Here is a 27,551-nt window from a genome sequence, read left to right on the forward strand (position 1 = left end):
TCCAATTTGCTTATATTGAATCTTCAAGTACTTAGGCCACATTGCACAGAGCACAGAAAATCTGGAGAGACTAATTGCTGTCGATAATAGAAGAATAGACTTAGATAAACATTGAGTCAACGCTAATTATAAAGACATGTTACTTGGTAATTTCAATGTATTTATATTTGGTAAGGATGTGTAATAGCAGAGTCAAAGTGATGTGTATCTGTTCGTTTTATGAACTGAAAACATGGTGTATATCTACCCAAGGCCCTATGCATGGTGACGGGTTTTGCACCTTCTTATAAAATGCTTTTCCATTGGGTATAACTAAAGTTTAATAACAAGGCGTGGTATAACATATATGTATATGTATAGTATAGTAATATATATGTAATATAATAAAATAACGGGACGTGGAGAACAGTCGTCAGGGCCTTGAGTTTTTGGAATACAGTAAGTACATTCTCAGAGTCGCTTCTAACCGGTCTTATTTAAAATCTGAGGGGGAGAGGGAGCGAAAATGATGACGTTGAAATATGTTAAACAGAAAAGCGCATCAAAAGAGACAATAACTTAGATGTAAACTGTATTTCTTTTAGTACTGTAGAACAACAACAGCTTTTAAAATAAATGACTATTTTACAATGTTTAAACGCATTTCAAGTGTATTCTACATTGTTGTTCGGTCGTTAGAGAAGGTTGTTATAGATAAGTCATTGCGCGTTGAATGGCTGCGGTGCTGGCGTCACATGAATTGCTGATAAGCGGACTGTCACCTTGACAGTAGACCAGCTGTTGTTTGAGCGCCGATAAAATTACTTCAGTAGATTTAATGTTTTAACGAACACGATTTCAATTATATCACTCAGAATATTTACACGATCTATTAAGAATCACGAGTAGAAAATTTTAACAGTAAATTATATAAAATATATAAAATGTGAAGAATATTATAGCTCGGCAATAGACAAAATCACCTCATACATTGACCTTGGCTAGTACCTATCCCAAAAGCCTTTGTACTGCAAGAATTACAGGCCTATCGAAAAAAATTAATAATACATATTTCAGGGTGAACTCGGCGATAAATATTGCACATCGACCTTTGGAATAAGACAATCGGCTAATTTCGACTTCGTAGTGTTATCTCTGATTGTCTGTCTCTTTTCAAAGGTCGATGTTCAATATTTATCACCGGGTACTGTACATATATTAAATTTGTAATAGATAAATAGTGACAGCTGCTAAACGACAATACAAATTTGCAATATGTACATGTATCAACCTGCAAGCGATCTCAGGATCGATATACCCGTAACAGCCTTGCACTGCTACCAGTAACCTCATTCTGAATAAAGAAAAATTATTTTGCCGTTTTAAAATCTTTTTAAAGTCGGACTTTAGGCATTCACTACCAGTCAATCCATGATGGCGAAGATATAATTATTGGACGGGTGTCCAAATGTTATACAAATACTATACTTGTTATAATTACATATAAATCCATCCATCAGTAGGGCATATATTTTATTTCTCTATAAAATCTTTCTAGTTACCTTTAAAAAAGAGATATAAAACCAATAGAGTCCATAAAAGGCAATAGAAATTATTATTTTTTAAATATGCTCTATATATATACTAGCTGATCCCGCAAACGTTGTTTTGCCATGTATGTTATTAACAAATAAAAAGAAAAGTTGATCTTAGAGAGGTGAAAATTTAGGGTTGTATGTATTTTTGTATGCTGTATCAAAAAAAAATAGCATAATTTTTTTTTAAAAATTAGTGGTGTACCTCCCTTAACATTTAGGGGATGAAAAATAGGTGTTGTCCGATTCTCCACCCTGGCCGATATGCACGCTAAGATTCACGAAAATCGATCGAGCCATTTCGGAGAAGTTCAATCACGCACACCGTGACACGAGAATTTTATATATTTGATATGCATATTTGACATCAAAAAGTTTAAAATTTTTTTAAGCTATTTTCAATCGCATTTTATAATGTAATAACTCTTAAGTCGATCTCAAATCTAAGGCTAGGCAGGCCAATATCTTCTGGCAGCGCACTCTGCAGGGAGAGATAGTAATAAATAAAATATTTTAATGCGTATTAATACGAATTTTATAAAATGTTTTCATTACTTTAGTATCATTACGTTGTGTATATCTTATACCGTTCATATTTGGTTTGGATGCACCGCCATACATTAGTTGACGACATAGCTATATATACACGTTTACCCCTATAAAGTTCGTATATATAAGACCTTCCGAATCGATGTCCCTGTCGACGTCCAACGGTATTGCAACCTAAATTGCATTTCATTTTTTTCTTTAAAGCATGTAGTCTTCTAACAAAAATATATATATAGGAACCTTTTAATTGGATAATTCAGCAGTAATGTATCTTTACTTTTTATATTTATACTAAAAGATAAAACATAAATAAACAAATGAGATCATCCACTTCTTGTAAATCATGTAGGTTACTTTTGTTAATTTTTTTTGTACTCATCTGTTTCATCAACTTCCTAATTGAAGCAATTTCTTACAGAGTGGGGAAAACCTTGTCCCACCATGACAAGTCAAGATCACACTATAAATATAACATTATCCTCTTCGATGATGTAAATTTTTTCCTTAGATATTTTCCGGTACAACTAATTGTACCGAAGATAAGTTGAAGACATGATTCGATTATCGACGGAGAATATTCTGGATCGGATAACATCGGATGAGATTAAATGGTACTTCAAATGTGGAAGTCGACGCGAAGGGCCCCGGGACGATTTTCTGAACAATATGTCGAAATCTTTCACGGCTCTTGTAGTCATGGAAACCATCATTATAATTCACTGTATCCATATTTTTTTTTAATTTTAATTGAGTATTTTTAAGTACCTAGCCTTGTAGAAGATTGAGCACCGGAAGAAACATTTACAAATTAAAGAGTTCTTTTAGTGTCTAAAGTCGTAAGCCAGATGTTTCCTCTTACGTGAGATCACTGTTTTTCTTCATTTATATATAATCTGATCTTTCTTTCTACAATGTTGTATATAATAAGCTTTTAATATTGTGTGACTTATAAAGGAACACATCGGAACTACTATTTACATAGCAACTTTTAGTATATTTTTAACTTATGTTGGTTGCTGGTGTTCCTAAATAAATAACTGACGTTAAACATCCGGACATCACAAGCATCATTTCAGTTATTACTCGTCTACCAAACCAGACGCAGGGGCGAGAATTTCGCTTAAAATGTCATTCAATACGCGCTTAAAATTAATATTCAAGGTTGAAGTAAAGAGAACCTCGGTTTAACTGGTTGCCATTTTCTACCTAACTTGTTATAACTAAAACCAAGAAATTTTTGAAAAATGCACAAAATAATTTCTATGAGAAAACAGAATATTTGTGACGCATCTTACCTTGTCGCTGTCTGTCGGAAGAGTCCCGTAGCCGTACCAGCTCCTAGCCGGTCGCAGCCGAGGCTCTTCCTTCGGCGACAGCAGTCCGCTGCCCCACCGCACCACGCCCTCTGCCACCGCCACCCCAGGCGTCCTTGGACTCCCATTCGGTGACTTTTGCGAGGGCACGCTTTTCTCCGCGACAGGAGGCAAAGTTGGCCGAGCGCATCCTGACCTCCTCTCGTATATCCTTTTGCATGTATCTTCAGAGTCCGTCTCCAGAAGACCTTTCTTATCGCTGCCCCGTTTAACTTCTGCGTTTCTCTTTAAGTCTTCTTGCCGCTGAGTCCATTTCGGGTCGGATTCTTTTCGTTTTGCACTTTCGTTCGACTCCTGCCTACAAAGCAATGCTTTTTTTAAGCTTTCGCTGGAGTCTTGCTTAGTAACAAGTTTCTTGTCTGCCTCTTTCGCAGATTTCTTTTCGTCTTTCGTTAGAAGAGCCCGCTTCAAGCTGTCGGTGGAGTCCTGCTTGTGGATGAGCTTGCGTGGGCACTCTGTGTTCAGTGAGTCGGTAGTTTTGGATATGAGTAGTTTGGGGTAGTCGTAAGGCGCATGGTCGTTGGGCGGGTTGAGCTCGAGCGAGCGTCTGTTCTTGCGCTTGTCGGCGGGCGCTATTTGGGCCTTCACGGGCAGCAGCCGGCGCGGCAGCAGGCTGCGGTGGTCAGCGAGGGGCGACTCCGGACGCAACATTTCGGGCGGCGACGTGTGAATGCCGCAGAATTAGATACCCCTGTAACAAACACAAAAATAATATTATTAAGAATAATGACAATTCATTATTTCAGTTTTTATTCTTATTGTTGTTCGAAAGTCTTTGACCAGTGTGTGGCCGGTGATGATTTATGAATCTGAGACATTGTCGTTTCCTTTGGGCCTCATAAGAAGACTCTAGGTTACCTACAGAGGAATTAAGAGGATTACGGTGTGGGCTTCTCTGCGAGATCTAATAAGGAATGAGATTCGCAGAAGAACCAAGATCGAAGCACGAAGAATCGCTCGTCTAAAGCGGCGGTAGGCGGGGCACACTGCAAATTATTCTTGCCCGTTCGAATTCAATATCGAACCGCTATTTGAATTCGGAACCTATCAATAATAATCACTTCCATTGCATTATATACAAGTGATTTTGCCTTTAAGAAATTTGACACCTGCTCGGGTGGTAATTCAACTTTACCCGCAAAACGTGTATGTTTAGAGCGATTTCTGTGAGGAATAATTTCCAGAATTGAACGTAAGCACGATGACTAACACTACTTATCCCACACCGCTGTAACATGAATTAATGTCACATAAGATAATTTTCCGTCATAACAACAAACAATTACATAAAAATATTCCTCATTATTTTAATGAGCAGTAAAACAAAGTTAATGGCTATCATATAACAGACAAACAAATAAGCATCTTGAGGATAGTAAAAATAACTTTGTTAACACAAGGATAATCGTAAAAACCTCTATATAAATAACAATGTATTCAAAATTTAAATTGTATACGCATTTACTTATTATCGTCAAAACCTTCGTTCTGAAAAATGCTTCCTATACATTGACGTCATTTATTTCATTTTTTTTCTTACTAACACTTTACTTACTTAAATTAGACTATCTGTTCATTATAATTTATTTTTACTTAACTACCTGCCCCGTTACACTTCTAGGCTCGAAGTTATATGTTTGTCGCGGTTTTATATATATATATATATATATGGTTTATATATATATATATATATATATAATTAAAAAATTATGTGTATGTGTGTGCATATTTATCTATGACATTTATATAAATTTGCAAACATATAGAAAACAATAAAACATTTTAGGGTTATTATTTGTTGATTTCATACCTAAATAATATACGTCGACAGAAACGATATTACTTTCCGGTCCCGCTAACATTTAGATTCTCATTGTAATGCTTATTCATTATGTGTATGATTTGTTGCTTGAATGCATCCCTACAAGCCAATTTCGGTCTTGATGACGTAATATATTTGACAACAAAGGATAAGGGTTTTAATTTACTTTGTTGTTTGTACAGAGAAAGAGTATTTTTTCTATATGTAATAAAATTTCATATGTCTTAGAGAAAAAAGGAATTGAAACAGCACATTATAATATGATCATATCAGCCAATAGACGACCACTGCATGGCATAAGCCTCCCCCAAAGACGAGCACAATGACCGGCTTATATTATATAAAAATTAAAACTTAAATAGTTTCAAATTAATTAGTACTATATACGCCAAGGTTGTGCCTAACCGAGGTGGACATACGACCTTGTTAAAATCGTCGGACGGCGCTGCATGCAGACTCCATCGTTCTCTTTTAGAAATATATATGGAATTCCATGTCCAGCGGTTGACAAGCTAGGGCTAGAATGATATAAATAAAGTAACCTAGTTTCAAAATAAATCTAATATATAAAATTCTCGTGTCACGGTGTTCGAACTTGAACTCCTCCGAAACGGCTTGACCGATTTATACCAAATTTTACATGCGTATTTAGTATGTCTGAGAATCGGCTACTATCTATTTTCCATACCCCTAAGTGATAAGGGTGGTCCACCCCTAAATTTTATTTTTAATTTTTTAGACAATTTTTTTGGTTTTTATTTTATTATGATACAGCATACAAAAATACATAAAAACCTAAATTTTCACCCCTCTACGATCAACTCTTATCTTACATTTCTTAATTAAAAACTTTAATTTTTTTGCAAAACAACGTTTGCGGGATCAGCTAGTGTATATATAGAAACGACATCTTGTGTGTTATAGTGGTGGATGTCACACGGCTAAAATGATGAATGATAATAAATCAATAATGCCCGACGGGCAGTAGGTTCAGCGCAACTGGTTTGAAGTATAAATATTTATAATAAGCAAAAACTTAATACGTCGCACGTACAGTTTCGGATATCTCATTCAGTAAAGAAACTATGTATTAATTTTCGTCGAATGAATGACTCAACGTTGATGAATGGCTGAAGGCTTGTATTTACACGGCCAATGCAGCCGCGCTTTACCGAAATAATCGAGCAGGTACATCAGCACTGCCCACGCCACTCGCCTTTGATACACATTCCGAAATGATAGGGCTGAAGCTTACGTTATTTTAACTATTCTATTTCGTTCGTGGCGAGGTCTACGCTTGTGGAATCACAAATGAGAACACCTGATGTAGCTCTTCGGATTGGCAGGTTAAGTGGCAGAACAGTTGGCTGCTGGAGCCTCAATGTTCTTTCGCTCACAAGGTGGACATACCACATTGTTAGGTTCATCTGAAGATCCTGGATGCAGGCCGCTTCGTACTAATCCTATAGGAACTCTGCGGGAGACGCCTATGTCTAGCCGTAAACGTTCTATGACTGAAGCGATGATGGTGGGTGATCATGATTATAACAAACAAAATATCTTTATTGAAGTAGGCATTTATATGCGCATATAAATCGTCGACTATTATAAAATTATAACTAGAAAACTACCGCCGGCTTGGTACTCTGATCTGTTAAGATGAGCTTGCCAGAAACTCAACCAGGAGGAATAGAAAACCAGGCAGATACGTACCCTACGTTATCTGTCTGGGTTTCGGTCCATACTTGTGAAGAGTAGTGGAACACGAATCATAAATTATTATAGAATCGCCTTTCTCGTTTTAACGCAATTTCGAAAATTACGTATATTTATTTCACAAGGTTTTGTATATAAAACCCTGGACAACATAGCACATTTTTACATACTAGCTGTACCTGCAACTTCGTCCGCGTTTAAGAATTTTTCAAAAATAAAAGTGGCCAAAGTTACTCCTTATTACATCAGCTACCTACCAGTATAAGTTCCGTCAAAATAAGTTCAACCATTTCAGAGATAAGTCAGAATAAACAGACACACAGACAAAAATTTGAAAAATATTTTGTAATTTTTGTATGTGTACCATATATGCGTGTAGTAAAAAGCGGTTAGTTTAATATTACAAACAGATACTCCAATTTTATTTATATGTATAGATGATATACTTATTCATCTTGTTATAACAAATTTAAATCTATAGGTAGGATTATCGTTATGATTGACAGCCCTATATCATCGGGCGCCACTAGCAAAATAAATGTTGATTGATTTCATTCGTCCTGCGGGTTTAATGACGCCTACACTTTTCCAGTTCGACATTCAGAAACAGACACATGGCCTCCGGCAATACACAGCGCAGGTGTGGGTTTTTATCAGTAATGTCAGATTATGCCTCTATACGATTGACTTAATTGAAGCAAAAATAATAGCACGTGTATGGATTTTGCGTGATCATATAAAACTAAAATACTTCTAGTCTATTCTGCTAGTCTTACTTGTACACTGGATCGATACTACAATCGTATATAGATTTAAATACCAAAAATCTTTTTTTTTGTCTTTATTTTATTTTCAACCTGTAATACTTATGTGTTTTTCATTTCAGTTTTAAACATGGCGTTACAAAATGTAAATTATATTTAGTGAATCTGTTGTTTACAAAATTTTATTTAGAAAAATAAAATGTCGTACGGTCTGTGTATCAAATTTTAAAAGCAAAACTAAATTGACTTAAGTTTCTGTCTTTTTGTAAGTCGAACTTTTGATTATCTTTTGATTATTGCGTAGTGAAAGAGAAATTAAATATTCGAAAGATAATAATTACCGATTTAGATAAAAAGTTTTAGGTTATCATGTAAGAAAGTGAATAATAAAAGGTAGGTATTTTAAATAACGCCCCTCCAATTTATATTTGTTTCCCAATCCCTACATTTAAGTTTATTCTATTCTGGTCTACATTTCGTATTTTGATACTTTCAACTAATATTTTTTTTTACGCCAATGTTACGTTTCGTTCACAGTTATTAATTTATTAGGATGCTTTGTAATCAAACAGAGCTCAGAACAAATACTTACTACTCTTTTTATATCACTATTACAAATATCCAGTTTTCAGAGTAAATCATTCCCAAACTTAAAATAATCCTCCACAATATAATGTTATGATACTAATAAAAGTAATTAATATAAGAAGTGGCGCAAAAGTGATGTCATATTGTGAATGTGCCTCAATTTTTACAAAAGGCGTCAAATGTCATTGTGCTTTGACATTTATAATGTAGATATCTAGCTAGCATTATAAATGTCAAAGTCTACTATATACTCCATCGCTTATTGATAAATAATTCTCTACTCTTGCGTCTTATATTTATGCAATAAATTTTTAAAAACAACATAATAAAAGTCACTTTTAATGGAATATGCACGAATTGATTGTAGTGTGTGAACGATATAACAGGTTCGTGAAACGTTCCACTAGTTATAATAAAAACGATAACGAATTCCAATTACGCCGTTGTGAAAAAAAAAACAGTCAATGTTATTATTACTAACTGCGCAATTAATAAAACAAATAACCTCAAAATAGGGGCAATCGTACTGTATGTAATGAGATTCTCGACTAAAATTTAGTTCAATGCTTTAACTATAAAAGTATTGTGTTTTAAAAGTCGAAGTGGCCACGTAAATAACAGGTTGTCAAATATCTCCCTTCCGCTTTTTTGCTCTTTATTCAATGCTTTATAAAAAGTGTTACAGTGATCGGATTTAGTTCAAATATGCGCCGTTTTGTTCGATAATATGTTTCCATCTAGACGGCAACTTCATAATACCTCCCTCGTAGAAGCCCGCCTCCGTATTTGCGAAGAACTCGGACAGCCACTTTTCACAAACCTCTTTTGAGTTCATCTTTACACCACCAAGGGTGTTCGCCATGGACAGGAACAGGTGGTAATCACTTGGCGCTATGTCCGGGTTATATGGTGGATGTGATAAAACCTCCCATCCGAGCTCCCGTAGCTTCTGACGAGTCATTAACGAAGTGTGTGGTCTGGCGTTGTCCTGGTGGAACACAACACCCTTCCTGTTGGCCAATTCTGGACGCTTCTGGTCGATCGCCTGCTTCAAGCGGTCCAGTTGTTCGCAGTAGATGGTAGAATTAAGCGTCTGGCCATATGGGAGCAGCTCATAGTGGATGATTTCCTTCCAATCCCACCAAACACACAGCAAAACCTTCCTGGCCGTCAATCCCGGCTTGGCCACTGTTTGGGACGATTCACCGGCCTTCGACCACGACCGTTTTCGCTTGATATTGTCGTATGTGATCCATTTTTCGTCGCCAGTCACCATCCGCTTCAAGAATGGGTCGAGTTTGTTCCGTTTCAGCAGCATATCGCAGGCGTTGATTCGGTCCAGAAGGTTTTTTTGCGTCAAATCATGCGGCACCCAAACATCAAGCTTTTTTTTGTATTCAGCCTTCTGCAGATGGTTTAAAATGGTTTAGTGACTAACTCCCATCTCCTGGGCGATGTCACGAGATGCCACATGCCGGTCTAACTCGATGTAGTCCATGATTTGATCGGTATTTGTCGTCACAGGTCTTCCGCCGGCTGGCTTATCCAACCATTCCTCCGCGGTTCGAAGTGATAGAGTACCATCCCCCAAAACACCATTAATCTCACGGAACGTTTCTCTAGCGGATTTGCCTTCAACGAAGGAAAACTTTAAAATAGCGCGAATTTCGGCGTTAGTGAACTCCATGTTTACACGTCTATAACTGTTGAACGCAATATCCAAACTAATCATGCATAGCGTCGTTTTGTAGGTTATGTCAAGACCTTTCAAATTAAGTATAGTATTGCCAGATACGAGCTCTGTAGCGCTTTGTACATAGCCGCGAAATTCAAAAGACAAAAAGGCGGAAGGGAGATATTTGACAACCTTTTATTTCTAATCAAATAAAAAATATCTCTAAGAAATATCCTCAGTATTTTTTTAAGTGCAGCCTGCCAGCTTTGCACACATCATTAATATAATTTCGCTGATTCCACCGCACATATTCTTCAGAGATCAACGGACCTTGTATCGTGGGTACATCGTCATCCATCCAGACATATTTTTTTATTGTATGCTGATCCCAAGACGAAGAAACCTTTCAATCAAACCCTGAATAGGAAGAGGTGAACTTGACGCATTATTTTAATTTTTGGTCTTAGAATAAACTCCCAACGTTTGTCGATACATACCGTATTCACCTATACAAAAGGCATTCATACACTTTGACAGACTAATATTATTAAATGAATAATAAGTACAATTATCTTGGATCTATAAGAAGAATTCACAGCATTCGCCATTGTTAACTCTTGTAAAGGTATCGATTTATATACGAGTACAAATACTGTGAATACTTTCTAGTTTCTGTTAGATGTCGACGCTGTTAGCCATGTGAAGTTGTCACAGCTTCGTAACTCACACTGTGTATGCTACACAAGGCGGTTTGTTTTAGGCGTACAAGTTCACTGTCCCTTTCTATCCCTAAAAATTTTGTAAATCCAAAACAATTTTGTAATTCGCCTTCGCATTCCAACAGAAAATATAAAATTTATGTAACTTATTTCGAAGTAATTGCTTTATTCTTTGATAGGAAGTAGTTTTTAAAATTCGAAATTACTACATATTAAATTAATTTCTTGTTTAATATCCGTCCTTGCATACTTTGTACTGACAGAAATTGTTGAGCTATCGCATTGTAACATAAAATGTATTATATTACAGCATGATTACATTAAACAGGGTGATTAGAAATATATGTACAAGCTTTTCGCTGACAAATTAGTTGTACGTTCACCCCTAAACCTCTTACCTAACTCATCTTGCTATATATTAAAAAAATTTAGTTCTTATATTGGCTATCTCATTAACATGTTGATATGAAAGAGCCTATTTTCTTATTTATTAATTATCTTTTATAGATATTATTGTGCGTGTTACGTTTAAGATTACATTATCATTAAAATTATTTGTACTTAAAACACAACTACTTTACTATAGTTTCAACAATATTTTTTAAAAAAAACTGTATTTTTCATAGACTATCAATTTTTAATTACCGTTATGTCACTTCGTGTTAAAAAAATCCAAAGGTTGGTAGAACTAGCGTGTTCACGGATGGATATTTTAGTATTGTTCATAAAGCGATTGCAGCGAGCGCGTGCTCGTGTTTGCGATAAGAAACAAGCGTTCAATCAAATATTTACTCAAGGACCGCACAGGAGTTGGAGACACGCTCCACGCGCTGGTGAAACACGTAATTTTTTGCTGAAGCAAATTCTTTCAATAGACACGTTTCTCTACTTTATAAATATTGTAACTCTTATATGCTTAACTATTTATTCTTTATAAAAAAAAAACTCTTTTAAGGCCAACATCTTTACGCGAAACTATATACAAGACGTGTATATATCTAATATATAAAATTCTCGTGTCACGGTGTTCGAACTTGAACTCCTCCGAAACGGCTTGACCGATTTTTACCAAATTTTACATGCGTATTCAGTATGTCTGAGAATCGGCTACTATCTATTTTCCATACCCCTAAGGGATAAGGGTGGTCCACCCCTAAATTTTATTTTTAATTTTTTAGACAATTTTTTTGGTTTTTATTTTATGTATCATATCATTATACATCTGTATCATACAGCATACAAAAATACATACAAACCTAAATTTTCACCCCTCTACGATCAACCCTTATCTTACATTTGTAAATTAAAAACTTTAATTTTTTTTGCAAAACAACGTTTGCGGGATCAGCTAGTTTGTATATAAAAAAAGACTTTTTCCGTGTGGAAATACAACACATCTATAAGAATATTACGACGCAATAAAAGTGCTAAAAATGCGTGTGATGATGCGTCAGACATGTGAAATTATGCGGAAGCCGTACTGTCCATGCTTGTCAATTAGCGTTCGTTTGTGTTCGCGCATATTTGAGCCACCGTATACAACAAATCCCTATAAATTCTGTCGGCCGAATAAACGAAACTTTGGTATAAATAAAACATTAGTGACGTCACACTTTTAAGAAAAATAGATGACTTCCTGCACGCACACACACATGCACATATTTTTTTCTTTTCTATATATATATAATGATAAATTATGTATATATATATATAAGCTCTCTGAGCTCCGTGTTATTATAAAAATACGTACAATTTGATAAAATGTCGGCGGTATATAAAAAACACATAGTAATATATCGAAATATCACATTACGTTTGATAGGAAAGTTAATATCATGAGTATTTGTGCGTTGATATCTCGATACCTTGTTACATAACCCATCCTGGTTAGCAAAAGAATGAAGACAGCCTTGCGTCGAGGATAAACAGCCAAAATGAATGATATTAATGTATTACACCATAAAATCATTAAACATAAAGTAACGACACATCATTCACATGCATCTATAGAGGAAAAGTCTATGATAACGACTCGATTGCTGCCATAGATCTGTCACTGCGAAACCTTTAGAAGAGTAGAAGACTGACAGGTGGGGACGTACATAAAAACGAAGCAACCATTGAACAGTTGATTCAAAACGGTACCAATAGAAAACAAATATTAAATAACTATTATACTACCTTAATTATACGTTTAACAAAATAGAATCGGATACAAATTGTCGAATATCTATTTACTTTTAGGATTCGATAAGCGATCACATTACATCACGCATTATTAATGTAATTTTTTAAGAGTTTTTGATAAATAAACCTCTTAAATTCTTCACATAATGATTTAAACGAAACATGTAATGTCTCTTACATTAGAGTGCATTACCTGGGTCGTTGAATCTAATCAGTCAGTTCCAAGCACCATGTCTGGTCGCTCCTTAAAACGCTAAAGACCTGGCACCCATATATTGAATTCGTAGAATGTTAAGAAGTGACATCAACATATGCCGCTTTATTTATTTTCAGTTCAAACATAAAGGGGGGCGTTCACAACAATACTTTCAATTACCAAAAAGTACATTTCATAAATAGATTTAATGAGTTATATGGCTCAGACGGAAAGTTCCACAATATACCCGACGTCGAATAGCTAAGTAATCCAAACAAGGCACGCATACAATGAAGCGTTGATAAAGCGTTTAACTTTACTCAACTTCGCTAAACTTAGGCAGCCGAACAATGCGCGCCTTATATACGAGTTATAGCAATTGTAGTCGATGAATAACCACGCTCGGCTTGCTTTAAGATCATTTTCTAGGCAAAAGCAAAATTTATTACCTCATTTCAAATATTATTATTTTAATTGACTCGCTACCAGGTTTTTATTGCCGTTCTTCTTCTTTTCAGTCGATGGACGCCCACTGCTGGGCATAGGCCTCCCCGATGAACAATTCTGCACTGCCTAGTGTATTCGGTCTACCTAGTGAGGGCCTTCCCATTTACATCTATTTTTACTATTTCCTCCGTAAGAACCGTTCTCGTACCGCAAAAATTATTGTAGAATTGGTTGACACTTCTCAAGTTTTATTCACGCTTTAAAACTCACTAATATTTTAATCTCTACAGTGTCATTGAAACCGTCTGATTGTGGAATTAATATAAAAGCCTTAAATTTGTGAATATTACAATATCACAGCAAAGCTTTATAGCTTTTATGTCTATTTCTTATCACCCTTTATAAAGTGATTAATCTGAAATATACATGTTTTCTGTTGGCTTGCGACAGCATCTTGCAGTACAAAGTCTGCAGGAACAGATGAACGATTATTTATTTTGGTATCTTATAATCCGAATTTTAAAAACTCTCTTTCATAATATAATATGACATTATTTATAATTCTTAAAACCATTGGTTTTTGGATGTACCATACATTAATTAACAGAAAATAAGCTACACTATTATTCACCCTGTATAGATATGAAAAATATTCGCAAAAAAGTACCTGTGAAATAAAACCGGAATAAAAAAGGATCCGGTTATTTGTTACTTGGGAATCAAAGCAACATCACGAATGCGACGCGCCGATATCGGAACAGTTCGTGTTCCGGTGACGTAACGCGCGGATACAATTCCACCGATGACAACTTTCACCGCAAAACTTAATGCAATTGTGCAGCCCTCGCCACTTTTACTCGCGGCTTTGCGGCGCGAAGCATTTTATTCGCCACGGTGAAAGCAGTCTATCGACAAACCTCTTGATGTGAAATCAAACGATTCTACAATTGCACATTTTATTATAGACAACGATTTGACTATTGTCTGATATGATTATAGCAATTAATCGAGCCGTTGTGCCCCTGCAAAAAGTGGTTGCGGGCAACGCAAAATCAATACAAAAAAAACGCAACATGATCATCGTGGAGATCTTTGGTTGGATGCCTACGCCTTGCAGTATAAGAGAAATAATAGCACTGTGATAGCACTTGTATCTATACAAGATGTAAAATTAACTAAAATAGCTGTGATATATATAAATTGTTTAAATAAACTAAACTGCAGTAATTGAGGATGGACGAAAGGATATTATAGTGGAAGAGAAAAATTGACTGAATTATGGAATAAAGAGCAGAATGATAGAGATTGTGAAGAATGAAAGAAATTAAAAGGATGTGAAAAATTTAATAAAGAAATCCCTGTTCCAAACAAAATAGGTGGTGGAACGAAAAAAGAAAAAAAAAGCCTTGCAGTCAGCGTCAGCGGGATCTTTCTAGAGTACTGCAGAAGGGTCATAGAAGAAACCATTAAAAGGAACAAGTAGACAAAAAAAAACAAAAGTGTATAAGACTAGTAAAAATCAATATTTTAATCTGTGATAAATTTAGGGTGAATTTAGAAAGCTAAAATTAAACTATGAAGGAAAAAGAAGAGAACGCAAGAAAGATGATAAAAAAAATATTTTGTAAAACTAGTCTACTGTGATATACTAAAGGGGATGTAAATAAATGGTAAGAGAATGAAAGAATACGTGAATAATGGAAGAAGAGTAATAGAGACTGCATAGAACGGAAGAGGAGAGTGACTAGAAAACACAAATTGAAAAAATATTTAAAATAAAGAAGTCCCTGCCGTCAATATGATAGGGGACGAGAGGCCCAAAAACGAAAACAATACAAAAAACCCAAACCGTAGTTACTTCTACGCCTATATACAACATCATTATAATGAAGCAACTTTCAACATTCACGTACGTTAGGTATCATTGGCAATGCGTAAAAATAAAACTACATTACTAGTTAAAACAGTTACATAAACATATTGTATGATGTTTATCATTCTACTTTAAGCGGACTATAAGCGTAATTTAAGAAAAAGTAAACCATTTTAAAAATAAACTGGAATTATCAAGATATTAAAGGAGAATTTATTTATTTAAATGTTGAGAAGCTACTCGAAGCTAAGCTCGCTTCTAGAATTATCAGAGATCACTAGAGAAAATGCTATGTTTATCAGATATTGAAGACCACCTTTTTATTGAACATCTCAAAGTTTGCACAGAACTAATATCGGTTTGATAACAATAAATAAACGAGACAAAATAATGTCTATAAACAAGAATTAATCCTAATTCTCTTGGTTACGTTATAAGAATAATTCCACCGATTTCATTACATATCTTTTTAACTAATTTTTTTCCATATAAAGTAGATAATTTCACAGAAACTAAAAACATTTTTTTAGAAAATATATTTATCATAGCAGCTACACGCATTTAAACTTCGCGCCTTTGACAGTTCACGTGTTGCAAGTTTAAATTGCGGTTTAACAGCTGCTTCGGTCAGTATTCAGTCGACAAAATTAATTAATACATTTCACATTTAATCAATGCCTCAGAAATACTGATATGTTACATTAATTTAGTTTTTCTATTGGAATTCGACATATAATTATAATTCGAATAGTGCAGTCTATTGGGACAGCTAGTAACAAATGAAATTGCATTGAAGTTCTATTAGGAAGCAAGTGCAATAACTTACCATTATGAAGCTAAGATGCAATGACGGACTCCGTTATTCCCCTGAAGAAAGAAAACGAGTACTTAATACCATTTTCCATGCGACTGTTACTAACTACTTTTTCTCAAGTTTTAGCTATTGATTAAAATTATATTTCTATATATTATAAATACTTCCATTATGGTGATATAAATATATACCTTCAAACTGACGGTAAACCGACATCTATAGACCTTGTTATCTTAAAGCAATGAAATGTCACAGTCAGTAGGGAACCAGTTCGAGGACCATTCAGTTTCCGCGAACTCATTTGGACAAAGCCTTATAACAGCCTGCAAAGCTATCAGCGTCGTTTTCAACCGAAAGAGGAATATGGGCAAGTATAGGGCCAATGGTTATTATTTATAATATATTCTATGTAATTATATATAAATACGTCATACCGAAGAAGTAAGAATATATTATTCAGAGTTCAGTACAGATATACACATACAATCGTACATTAATTTCATATATACATATATTACATACATAATAAATGGATAATCATCATACTATTACATACATATACATACGATATTCGAGAAGAAATGTAGTTTAATCATATACATTAATATATCGCATCAGAATGTACAATTGAGACTACCTTATAAACATATTACAGATTCAACAAGAACTATTTATGCTTTTAATTAAGACCAGTTTACTTGTAAATTTAAATGTATGACCATATCCAATTTTATTAATATTTATGACGACAAAATTACATAGACGACCACTGCAAGATTCTGGCCTCCCCCATGATATACCATAAGCGCCACGCTTAGATCCGACTGGGTTGGCAATCGCTGTGTGGTATTATGGTACGCAGAGGACGCTACTGCTCATCCTCTGGAAACTTATTTATAACCAGTAGCAATTCTATATAATCAATGTATTAAGTATGATTGTTTCCCGGGGTTCGAACGCGTGCACCACGATTCCAAGTCTCGTTCCTCTACCATTACGCTTTCAATGCTCAATGAGATTAATAATGAGTAATAAATATAAAGTTTCATTAAAAGTGCTTTGGAATTGCAAAATAAAACAATAAAATATTGTAATGAACACTGAGCAGTGCTACACATGTTTTTACATAAATTTAACATGCGTGTTATGGAAAAAAAGAAACATAATTCAACATTGATTCAGCACACAGTTCATTAACCACACCTTATCAAAAAAATATACAGGCCGATGTAAAAGCTTTAAAGGAGTGAGTGTATAGCATATCATACTGGGTCAATAAATGTACGTATATTTGCTGACTTGACTTTGTAATAAAAAAAATCAATGCAACATATTTGAACTGTGGCAGCTCAGCGGTAGACGACTGAGACCATCGATCGTAGGTCGCGTGTTCGATTACCGAGATACAATCTTATATATAATTAACGCTCTGTGCATTAATTATATATAGGATTGCTACAGCTCACAAACAAATTTCCAGAATATAGACATTATGTAGCATTGCCACTGATGACAAAGTTTTCAGGGTATGAGCAGTGGAGTCCTTTGCGTTCCATAATACTACATTGCAATCTCTGACCCACCTGCCAAGCGTGGCGGTTATAGTATTTACCCTCATAGATGTGTGTTTTGTAAATGACAACATTTATGATTAAAACAAATAAGACACCGATGTATATACATGATCACGAGCCGGTAGACGCATCGTGGTTAGGCCCATTACTAGGTGGACCGCCCACATGGTTAAGATCACGGGAAGTCGCTAGATGCGGGCGGCGCAAGACCGGTCAACGTGACCATCTTTGGGAGAGGCCTATGCCTTGCAATGGACGCCCATCGGCTCAAAAGAAAAAAAAGAAGACAAGACTGATGATGAAATCTAAAACCGCAGAGTCCTGAGTGTCGTAAAGAAACATATGAAAAGGCATTCCGGGTAGAAACGAAGAGTATTAAAAAAAAAAACAGAAAAACTTTTTTTAAGATGATAATTTAATTTACAAATCAAGAGCACTGCAAAAAACGTATTACACACGGAAATGTCCATGATTCTATTTACAGTATCGGATCGAAATATCTGGACGGAGTTAGTGCCGCGTGGAATAAATCGTAGCGGACAAATCCATTAGCGTGTCTTTACCGCGTGCCGTTGACCGATACTGGACTATATATAACAAATAACCCACATACGAGTCCGTTCGACAATAAAATGTTACTCACAATTATACGTAACTGTTTATTTTTGCAATGTCGCTATCTCTAACTTTGATATGAAAAGACTCACATCATTGGATGACGTTTTTAAGTTTTAAAATATCACTTAAATTACCTATTCAATATGCCTTAGACTTTTACATTAAAAAAGCTGTAAAAATATAATTCACTTTAAAGTCGTCCTTTATCAGGTTTCACATGTATTTTCAATCATGTATGAAGTATTCGTTGAAGAAAAAAAACCTATTGGAAAGCGAAATACCTAAGTCTGCAGGAACGGATAATAAACAATAAATAATTTTTAATATGTCAAAGTCAAAACATTCGTCTATATTCGTTAGCTTATAATTGAGTTCAAGTCAGTTCAATACGAACCACCTCAATAGAAGAACTAACAAGAAACACAGTGAGGTTGTTACATTACCTATTTATTATTTTGATAGGGTGTACTATGCATTAACTGACAACAAATGAGCTATACATCCTCTAATTTACATCTATAACTAATCACATAATTTATTGAATATAAAACCATAAAGTAGCACAGCCAAATATCATTGGCGAATATAAAGCTCAACGAATCCGCTGGCTTGGTCCCTTGGAGCGAATGGGATCGGATCGGAGCGTGAAGGTAGCGTACCTGGTAAAACCGAGGGGTCTAAGATCAGCGGGTAGACCCAGGTATCGCTGGATCGATCGCGTTGAGGCAGACTTGCGCGAATTGAATGTCAACCAATGGCAGACGATGGCGCAAGATAGAGGAAAGTGGAAGTCTCTCGCTTCGGAGGCCAAGACCCACTTTGGGTCACTGAGCCAGCGGAGTAAGTAAGTAAGTAAAACCATAAAGCCTTATAAGCAAGAACATATATCGACTGACACGGATGTCCGCATTGAAGGGTTCACTCAACCAGACAATATATTGCACGTCAGGAATATACAATACATTTTAAGATATCACAAATTTTATAAAATCATTGTATAAGAAAAATTTTCATATGAAGTATTTTAAATATATACTCTTTAGATATTCACAGATAAAATATACAATAAATAAAAATAAATCGTACATCAAATTCAGCAAAAACTTTTGATTAAAACTACTCCAACCCGTCGCGGGACAAACAAATTAACGTCACAAGTAAGTTATGTTTTTATTTGACTAATAGCTACGATTAATTTAATTTAATTTTATTACCAAACGTATTATTAAATTTGATAAAAACTTAAACAACAAGTATGTTAATAAAATACACTTTATTTTTATCGAAAAATATTTTCTTATTTATTAGAGACGTAACTTTTTAGCATTCTCTAGATTCACTGAGTGCCGGGGACCATCGCGTTATAGGCAGAGGGTGTATTGCTTGGGGCTGATGATCCGCGTAGTAGGTTTAATTAGGCCTCCGTGCAAAGTATCGGCTTTTACCTTTACCGACCTGATTCCTCCCTTTACCTAACTGTAATTGATCAAATCAATGCTGCTTTAGAAGCTCGTTTCAATAATGCTTTGATTTTCCCTATTAACCTAAATCCTTCAGGAGGTTATAGAGAGATTTCGTTGTTATAACTCTCGCTCCTATCTACACCGTATATAAATTCACTAAGAATTTACTTAAAGTTATTTTATTGATTATTTCACATATCATATACCAACACGACATACATTAACTCATTAAAAAAAACGGATTTTTAAAATTGATGCAACAAACACGCGGACTACGCTAGCGATTTAATTATCGACATTCAAAATTCAAGGTGATCTGTAGATTGTATTGTGTTGAAAGTATTAGGCCAGTAATGGTTAAAAAAACGAATAAAATAAAATAGTTTACGACTTATTATTTGTATCACTTTACACGGGAGCCAAATCTGATTCTAATTTCTATAAGATTGGATTTTCTATACATTCTTTTCACGACATACACAAGTGGCCACTGTGGGCATTAATCTATGATAACACGTAAATCTGTTCATATTAAAAAATACATTTTATATTGATTATTTATAAACAGTTTATAAAAAAAATACAGTGATCGTACTGGTGTATTATTGAAATTACTAACCTAAAAAAAACGGAATATATTTTCTTCTACTTCTTCTTTTCAGCCGATGGACGCCCACGCCAAGGCGTAGGTCTCCCCCAAACAACTCAAAGTTGACCAATCTTCCGCTGCCCACATTCAGCTACTTTCCGCGACCTTAACAATATCCACGGTCCTCCTAGTAGAGAGCTTATTCACGTCGCGTCTGCCGGCTCGTGATCGCCACTCGAGACACTATTCGGCCTCAACGGTCATCGGTTGCACGAGCGATAGGCCCCGCCCACTGCCACTTAAGACTGTGTCAGTGATCTTGGTTGTTCTACGGATCTCGTTATTTCTGATTCGATCTCGCTGCAAAACTCCGAACATTGCCTTTTCCATTGCTCTCTTTGTGACCTCGATCCTTATGAGGACCGTCGTAAGTGACTATATTGGTCAAAGACCTATAAACCTATCTATTCTACACAGGTAATATTCTTTATTGTTATTTAATAATTATTATTGAGCAACATCACCAACTTCCAATTAATTAATCTAAGTGAACAAGTTTCCAACGCGAGACCAATCACATTACGCAATTAATTTTACGTCTACCAACGTTCGCAAAGGAACATAAGAAAACGATAACATATCATGTTATTGTATAAAGAAAAGGTCGAGCTAGTTGTTTTGATACTTTCACTTGGAGTGATGCCGCTAAGATAACGTTTGCTTAGCACAGTGTTCTCTATTTGAAAAGTAATTATAAATGCAACGGATCGGCTAGAAACAAATACATAGACTAAACAATAGGTGGTACCGTGTATTTCTTTCACATTTACATATTGCGTATGTATATGTGTATGTATATATCAAAATCAGATGTCTTCGGAGCTTATATATGAAAATACCAAGCAATCAGCTGAAGGTGACTTCAGTTCAGTTGCTTATCATCATGAGATTACTGTTTAGGCTCATAGAAAATTTTTCCTCACAAATAGTCTTTAAATCAGCTTACAGCATATCGCTTTCCTAACCAAAAAAGCACACTAATCGGCTTCGGGAGTATCGCTCTCCGAACCTAAAAAGCACATAACTCGACACTACAAGAAATGTAATAAACTGTTTTTGAAAACAAAGTCTAAATATGACTTTATGACTTACATATTGCCAACATCCACGGACAGTAACGATAGAAAAATTTCAAATACGGTACGCCAATTTTCGTCAAAAATGTAGTGTAACATATTTATTACGGTAGGCTTGAAATATCGTAACTCTCTATCCAAGGTGACCTTTAGTGAAATAAGTTTAAAAGTAAAAATAACATAATTCTGACTTCGTTCATTCCTCTTTTCCTGTCGGAAGCGTTATGTTTTGAAATAAACTTCTCTTCGGAATTAGAGACAACAAACCGTTATGTTTAAATAAGAAGAATCGTCGCAACTTCTATCTTATTCTAATTCAAAATATCTTTTTCGAATAGACATTAACATGCGTTTTAAAATAGTCGAATATTTTAACACTAGTAGTAAACTACCACCGCCACGGGACGCTGATCACAGAAGAACAGACAGAAACTCAACAGTCGCTCTTTTAAATTAAGTTTAACAATTTTTCATGTGTACATTATATCAACCATGTAAATGACTCGACAAACCTAGCGTACGTTCGTTGCGTACGTATGTAGACGTAATTAGTTACTAAGTATAGTATTTATCATGAATATAGCAAAGTGATTATATAAAACATATATAAATGAAATAATCATATCCTTTTTAATAACATTCCTCCAAATATATATTTTTTAACTGTGCACCGCCTCCAGAGAATGCCTATGAAGCATTAAGACCGCAAATAACTAATCTGTGAATAAATAAACAATACATAACTTGGTACGTGTGCACAGAGGACTTTCGACTAATACCGAGTACAGTTATCGGATCACATGCGAAGCCATAAATAACATTAATGCCGAACGAGTACACGTTGCACTTCGCTTGATGAGCTTCTTAGGAAATTTATATAAATTGCAAAACGTAAGTGCGAAGCGATTAGCCTATTCTTATTGCATATACGAAACATAATTTCATTTAACATATGTAAGCTAGAAAGGAAACGTTGGGATCTCAAAAGAACAGTAAAATAGAAATGCTATTATAAGAGCGGTACTGAATTCTAACATTCTAACATTCAACCTAGAGGAATCAGACTTGCGATCATAGACCGCAAGGTTGTTTCCTGAGATGCTATCTCATATAATTCACACTTTTATACATTAATTATATCGGATTGCCACTGCCCACGAAGAAGTTTCGAGAGGATGGACAAGTGTCTTTTGAGTACCATAATACTATACCAGCTAACCCGCCTGCCAAGCGTGGCGATTATATACCATAATCGCTAATAATTCTGATATAAATATCTGTGGGGGTGCCCATGGCCCTGCAGCATTTATGAGGATGAAACGACGAAAAAACTAAATTCACTATCATCGTTTTATACTTACGTCGTCCAATATTCCGCACTATGTGAAAAAAAGTATCTAACTTCTGAACGGACTGTAAATGCCACAGACTAGAACTATATGATTTATTTAAATTCCTATATATATATATATATATATATATATATATATATATATATATATATATATATATATATAGGAACTTTGTAGTTTCGGTTGTCGTCAATAGATGTCGCTAATTGTTCGTAAACGTATAAAAAGTGCACCGTGCATAGAAGACTCGACAACGACACGACGTATATTTAATAAACATGAAAATGGTCTGGCGGCGAACATATTCTCAAAGCGTGTTATCTTTTAATCAAATCAATTACAGTGTAGTAACCCCTATCACACAAACATTCTTAGTTTTTTTTTTAATCTCGGGGGTAAAGGCGTATACAAAAATATACTTTGTCGGTGTTGTAGTCTAGGTATAAAAAATTGTTCTTGCTTGTGACAACAACAACAAACGAAGACCCTAACACGTTGCGTCATCGTACTGTATTGTTTATGGCAACACCACTTACGGCCGATTGACGTCGGTGAAGTATAAATGGGCGTTAATTAGTTGATTACGTTACTTAGTGATTTCATTATGCAAAACGCAAATGTACACGTAAACACGCGCTATGTTTTTAACAATGAATTATTGTTGGATGATGTTTCTGGATAAAACTTTTAATTTTTTTCTCTACTTAATCAATTTTTTTCAAATTTACCTGGTCTTTATGAGTGACAGTACATTACAATCAGAGTTTGTTATTATTTTTTAATGTCACACATGTCATTTTCGAGCAGTTCAATGCTAAGCAATAAACCGGTAGTGCCAGAGGGTCGCTTTAAGCCTCCGCCATCTGTATGTCGCCTTGAAGTCCTCATGTCATAATGAATTCATTATCACAATGGACGGTACTCGACGTTTGCGTATTTTTCAACCGATGAACGCCCACATCAAGGCCTGCCCGAAAGATACCTTAACTATGTCTTCGGTCCCCCTAGTGGGCGGCTTACCCACACCGCGTCTACCGACTCTTGGCCGCCACTCTACTACCTGCATGGTTTAGTTAATAGCACATATCTTTTGTCTTTCTCGTACCAATATAGTCAACATATTTTCTGTCCGCTTTCAAGGATCAATCACACGACTCCTGATCATAAAAAATTAAGCGCCATTCTTTTAGCGATTTATTTATTTTTAATGATTTAGATTTAGCATTAATCATCAAATTTACGCCAAAGGACTTACACTGCTGGACATGGGCGCCAGCCATAGATTTCTGATAGGACCAGTTCAAAACAAACCTGCATCCAACGACCTTAGCAAGTTTGTCTGCAAATGCATTAAACAATAACTTTAAATTTACGTAGATTTTAATTATATACAGTTGTTTTATGCAGAATTAAATATGTATTTTATTTAAGCAAAGCGTTAACAAAATTTTAATCTCTGCTTTATTTGCATAAAGACCTAATAATTATATTTTAATAATAATGCTCATGTTAATCAATCATGTACTATGATGGTTTGGACCTGTAAGGTGATTTTATAATTCGTGAAAAAATATACAACTGATTAAAATCTATATTAAGTTATTATTAATCGATAAGAATCCGAATCAAACTCTCGATGAGCTGGCAGAATCATTGGAAGTAACTCGATTAGCAGTTATCGTACGATTGAATTCTTGGTAACGATTACAAATTGAGGCAATTCGGTGCTTTATGAACCGAGAATCAGAGAGATGTTAAACGATTTTATAGCTACTGTGAGAAAAATTCAAAAGAATGAAAAAATAACTCTTAACACTTGTAAATCATAGTGATTGTCAGCACCTCTCATGGTGTATTTCAGGTGAGTATGAAATGTGTACAGGTTTAGGAGAGGTTGCTTATACATGTAAAAGCTTTAAAGGAGTGAATATATAGCTCACTAGTCAACAAAAAGCTATTACACATATTTCCAATTACCATTCAAACTTTATCAACAAACAAGCTTTATCAAGTCAGCTTATAATTAAGTTTACGTTAGTTGGCAACGCGCCTCCAACTGAGGACAACTAACCAGAAACTTGGTAGGGTTTGTATTTTTTTTATTGTATTACAAAAAAAAAACATTTCCAAACATAGTCTGAAATAGAGTAATGTGCATTTTGGCAAAGCCTATGCTTAACAAATTACGAAGTAATCATGTGAAACATAAAGAAATCGCTTTGAAACTGGGATGTCGGTAACGTGTTTTCAGGATAGATAGTAAAAAATAATTATTTTTAACATAAAATAATCTGAATTTTGAACGCTTTTTCTTACTATACTATCATTACGTTTTATATTATTTCTGACACAATTGATTTTTATACAGGGTGTACCATATATTAATCGACAGCGAATCAGCTAGCTCTCCCCCGCCCGCTTCTCATTCATGGTCCGCTCGCATTTGTATTATTAAAAAAAAATCCATTGTTTGTTATTTCTTACATAGCTACAAGTATATTCTGGATAAGTTTTATATACGACGTATAGTTTAAAAAATGCGTATTTTTTTGGAAGAAAGTTCGCAAAATCCTTTCTTACCTATCCTCTATTCGGTGAAACAAATATAGATACATAATTGCAAGTCTTTTAAGTTAATAATTCTAGATATCGTGATAAGTGTAAGTACATAAAAAGAAATCTCTTATATATATATATATATATATATATATATATATATATATATATATAATCCTTGTAAGAGTTGAATGTCCCTCTTGTGATCAAACATCCGACGCTGCGATTGCTGCTCTGTGGCTTCATATTCAAAAGCCTGACCTCAGCAGCCATCTGTCCTGTTTACAATTTTGTTATTCGTAATTCATAGACATAGGGTAAACGCAACGGTGAAACGAATTGATTATCATGAGACAATTATTTATCCGGGTTAATAGTTCAAGAACAATCACTTACGACTTAAGGCTCACTTCTATACCAAAAATCAGATACGATGAATTATATTCACAAAATATAATAATAAATTGTTCAAGAGGAAGGAAAACTTAGTAGCCAGTCATATTACAAGAATAATTTATTTATGTATTTGTTTAAATAAGGTTGACTAATTTCATACAAGCTGAATTTGCCACGCTTTCCGTTTAGTCTCTGAAAATACCAGTGGCATTTCGCGATATATATACTACTGTTGTTTGCTATTTTAAATCTAATATATAAAATTCTCGTGTCACGGTGTTCGAACTTGAACTCCTCTGAAACGGCTTGACTGATTTTTACCAAATTCAATATGCGTATTCAGTAGGTCTGAAAAATCGGCTACTATCTATTTTCTATACCCCTAAGTGGTAAAGGTTGTTCACACCTAAAAAAATTTTTTTATTTTTTTAACGAAATTTTTTGTTTTTATTTTTTTATGATACAGCATACAAGAATACATACAACCATAAATTTTCACCCCTCTACGATCAATCCTTATTTTTTATTTGTAAATTAAAATATCAATCTTTTTTTAAGAGAAACGCAATATCGTATTTATTTTACTATTCAAACATTTCAAGACCTTTGAAGTTAATACGTTTGTTGAACAAAATCATTGTGACATTGTTTTGATGTCGTACACAAGCGATCACTGTAAATTATGCTATGTAGATAATAATATGAATAAACAAAATAAAAGTATTAAATATCATTCATCATTCAAGGAAGTATATACCATAGTCACTTGGGTAGCCCCCCCCCCTTCCCCTTAAATGAAACAAAGAAATTAGGTCGCGGAAAGCTGGATGCGGGTCGCGCAAGGCCGGTCTTCGTGGCTATCTTTGAGGAAGGCCTTTACATTGCTGTCGGCATCTATCAGCTGACATAATGGAACGTATTCATAAATCAATGATGAAGTATGAATATACGTAAACAAGAGCGTCCTCAATAAACTTTTTGCGGTCAGTATCAATATTAAAAGTAAAACTGAGCACTAAATATACAAAGAGCAATTCGGTCATGATCCTAAAACTACAAGGGATATATACAAAGAAAACATGGAGACGGACTGTATTTGTCCTACATACGGTAGCTGTTTATTTTGTACGAGTAAAGTTTTGCATCTCTTTCTTTTATGTTGAAATGACATAGTTTTCGTTAATATACGTGACTTAATTGTAACCAGTTTCTTATTTATTGAAACACGCTTTATTTAAAAACAAAAAATAATTTTATAGAAGGTGTTTCACCAGTGCGTATTACCGGTGATGACTGCCGGATCCTCATCGTAGCCGTTTACGGCGTGCCTGTTGGTTGGCTAAAGGTCACCCAAAGATCAACGAAGAGAGCTTGGTGTTTCACTGCGATGACAGAAATGAGGAGATCAACAGACAGACTTTGGTCACCATCATAGTTTGAAGAACAGTGGACTAGCTTTGGCCGTTGTTGTCGAGAGCTTCTCGAGTGATTATCACGAGGCTGTAGACGCGGTGTGTGGGTAAGTAGACGGACCAACGACATAGTTATGGTCGCTGCATGAGGGCAGCGC

The 27,551-nt window shown here is 35.0% G+C and overlaps 1 protein-coding gene across 3 annotated transcripts in view; it reads right to left on the minus strand.

The window, feature by feature from the left end:
* Positions 1-27,551, minus strand: part of LOC137919576 (uncharacterized) — a 162,431-nt gene that overhangs the window by 128,527 nt on the left and 6,353 nt on the right. For 2 of the 3 annotated variants that reach the window (XM_068762687.1, XM_068762689.1), the window contains 2 exons: positions 16,310-16,350; positions 3,419-4,187 (listed from right to left, as the gene is read on the minus strand). In XM_068762687.1, the coding sequence (XP_068618788.1) occupies positions 3,419-4,147 (729 nt within the window). In that variant the 5' untranslated portion in view covers positions 4,148-4,187; positions 16,310-16,350. The remainder of the gene's footprint in view (positions 1-3,418; positions 4,188-16,309; positions 16,351-27,551) is intronic. The other variant, XM_068762688.1, reaches the window with a different exon arrangement.

Source organism: Battus philenor, unplaced genomic scaffold (assembly GCF_028537555.1).
Source record: "Battus philenor isolate CCGP_79_NKW_IND1 unplaced genomic scaffold, ilBatPhil1.0.hap1 SCAF_16, whole genome shotgun sequence".
Taxonomy (NCBI): Eukaryota; Metazoa; Arthropoda; class Insecta; order Lepidoptera; family Papilionidae; genus Battus; species Battus philenor.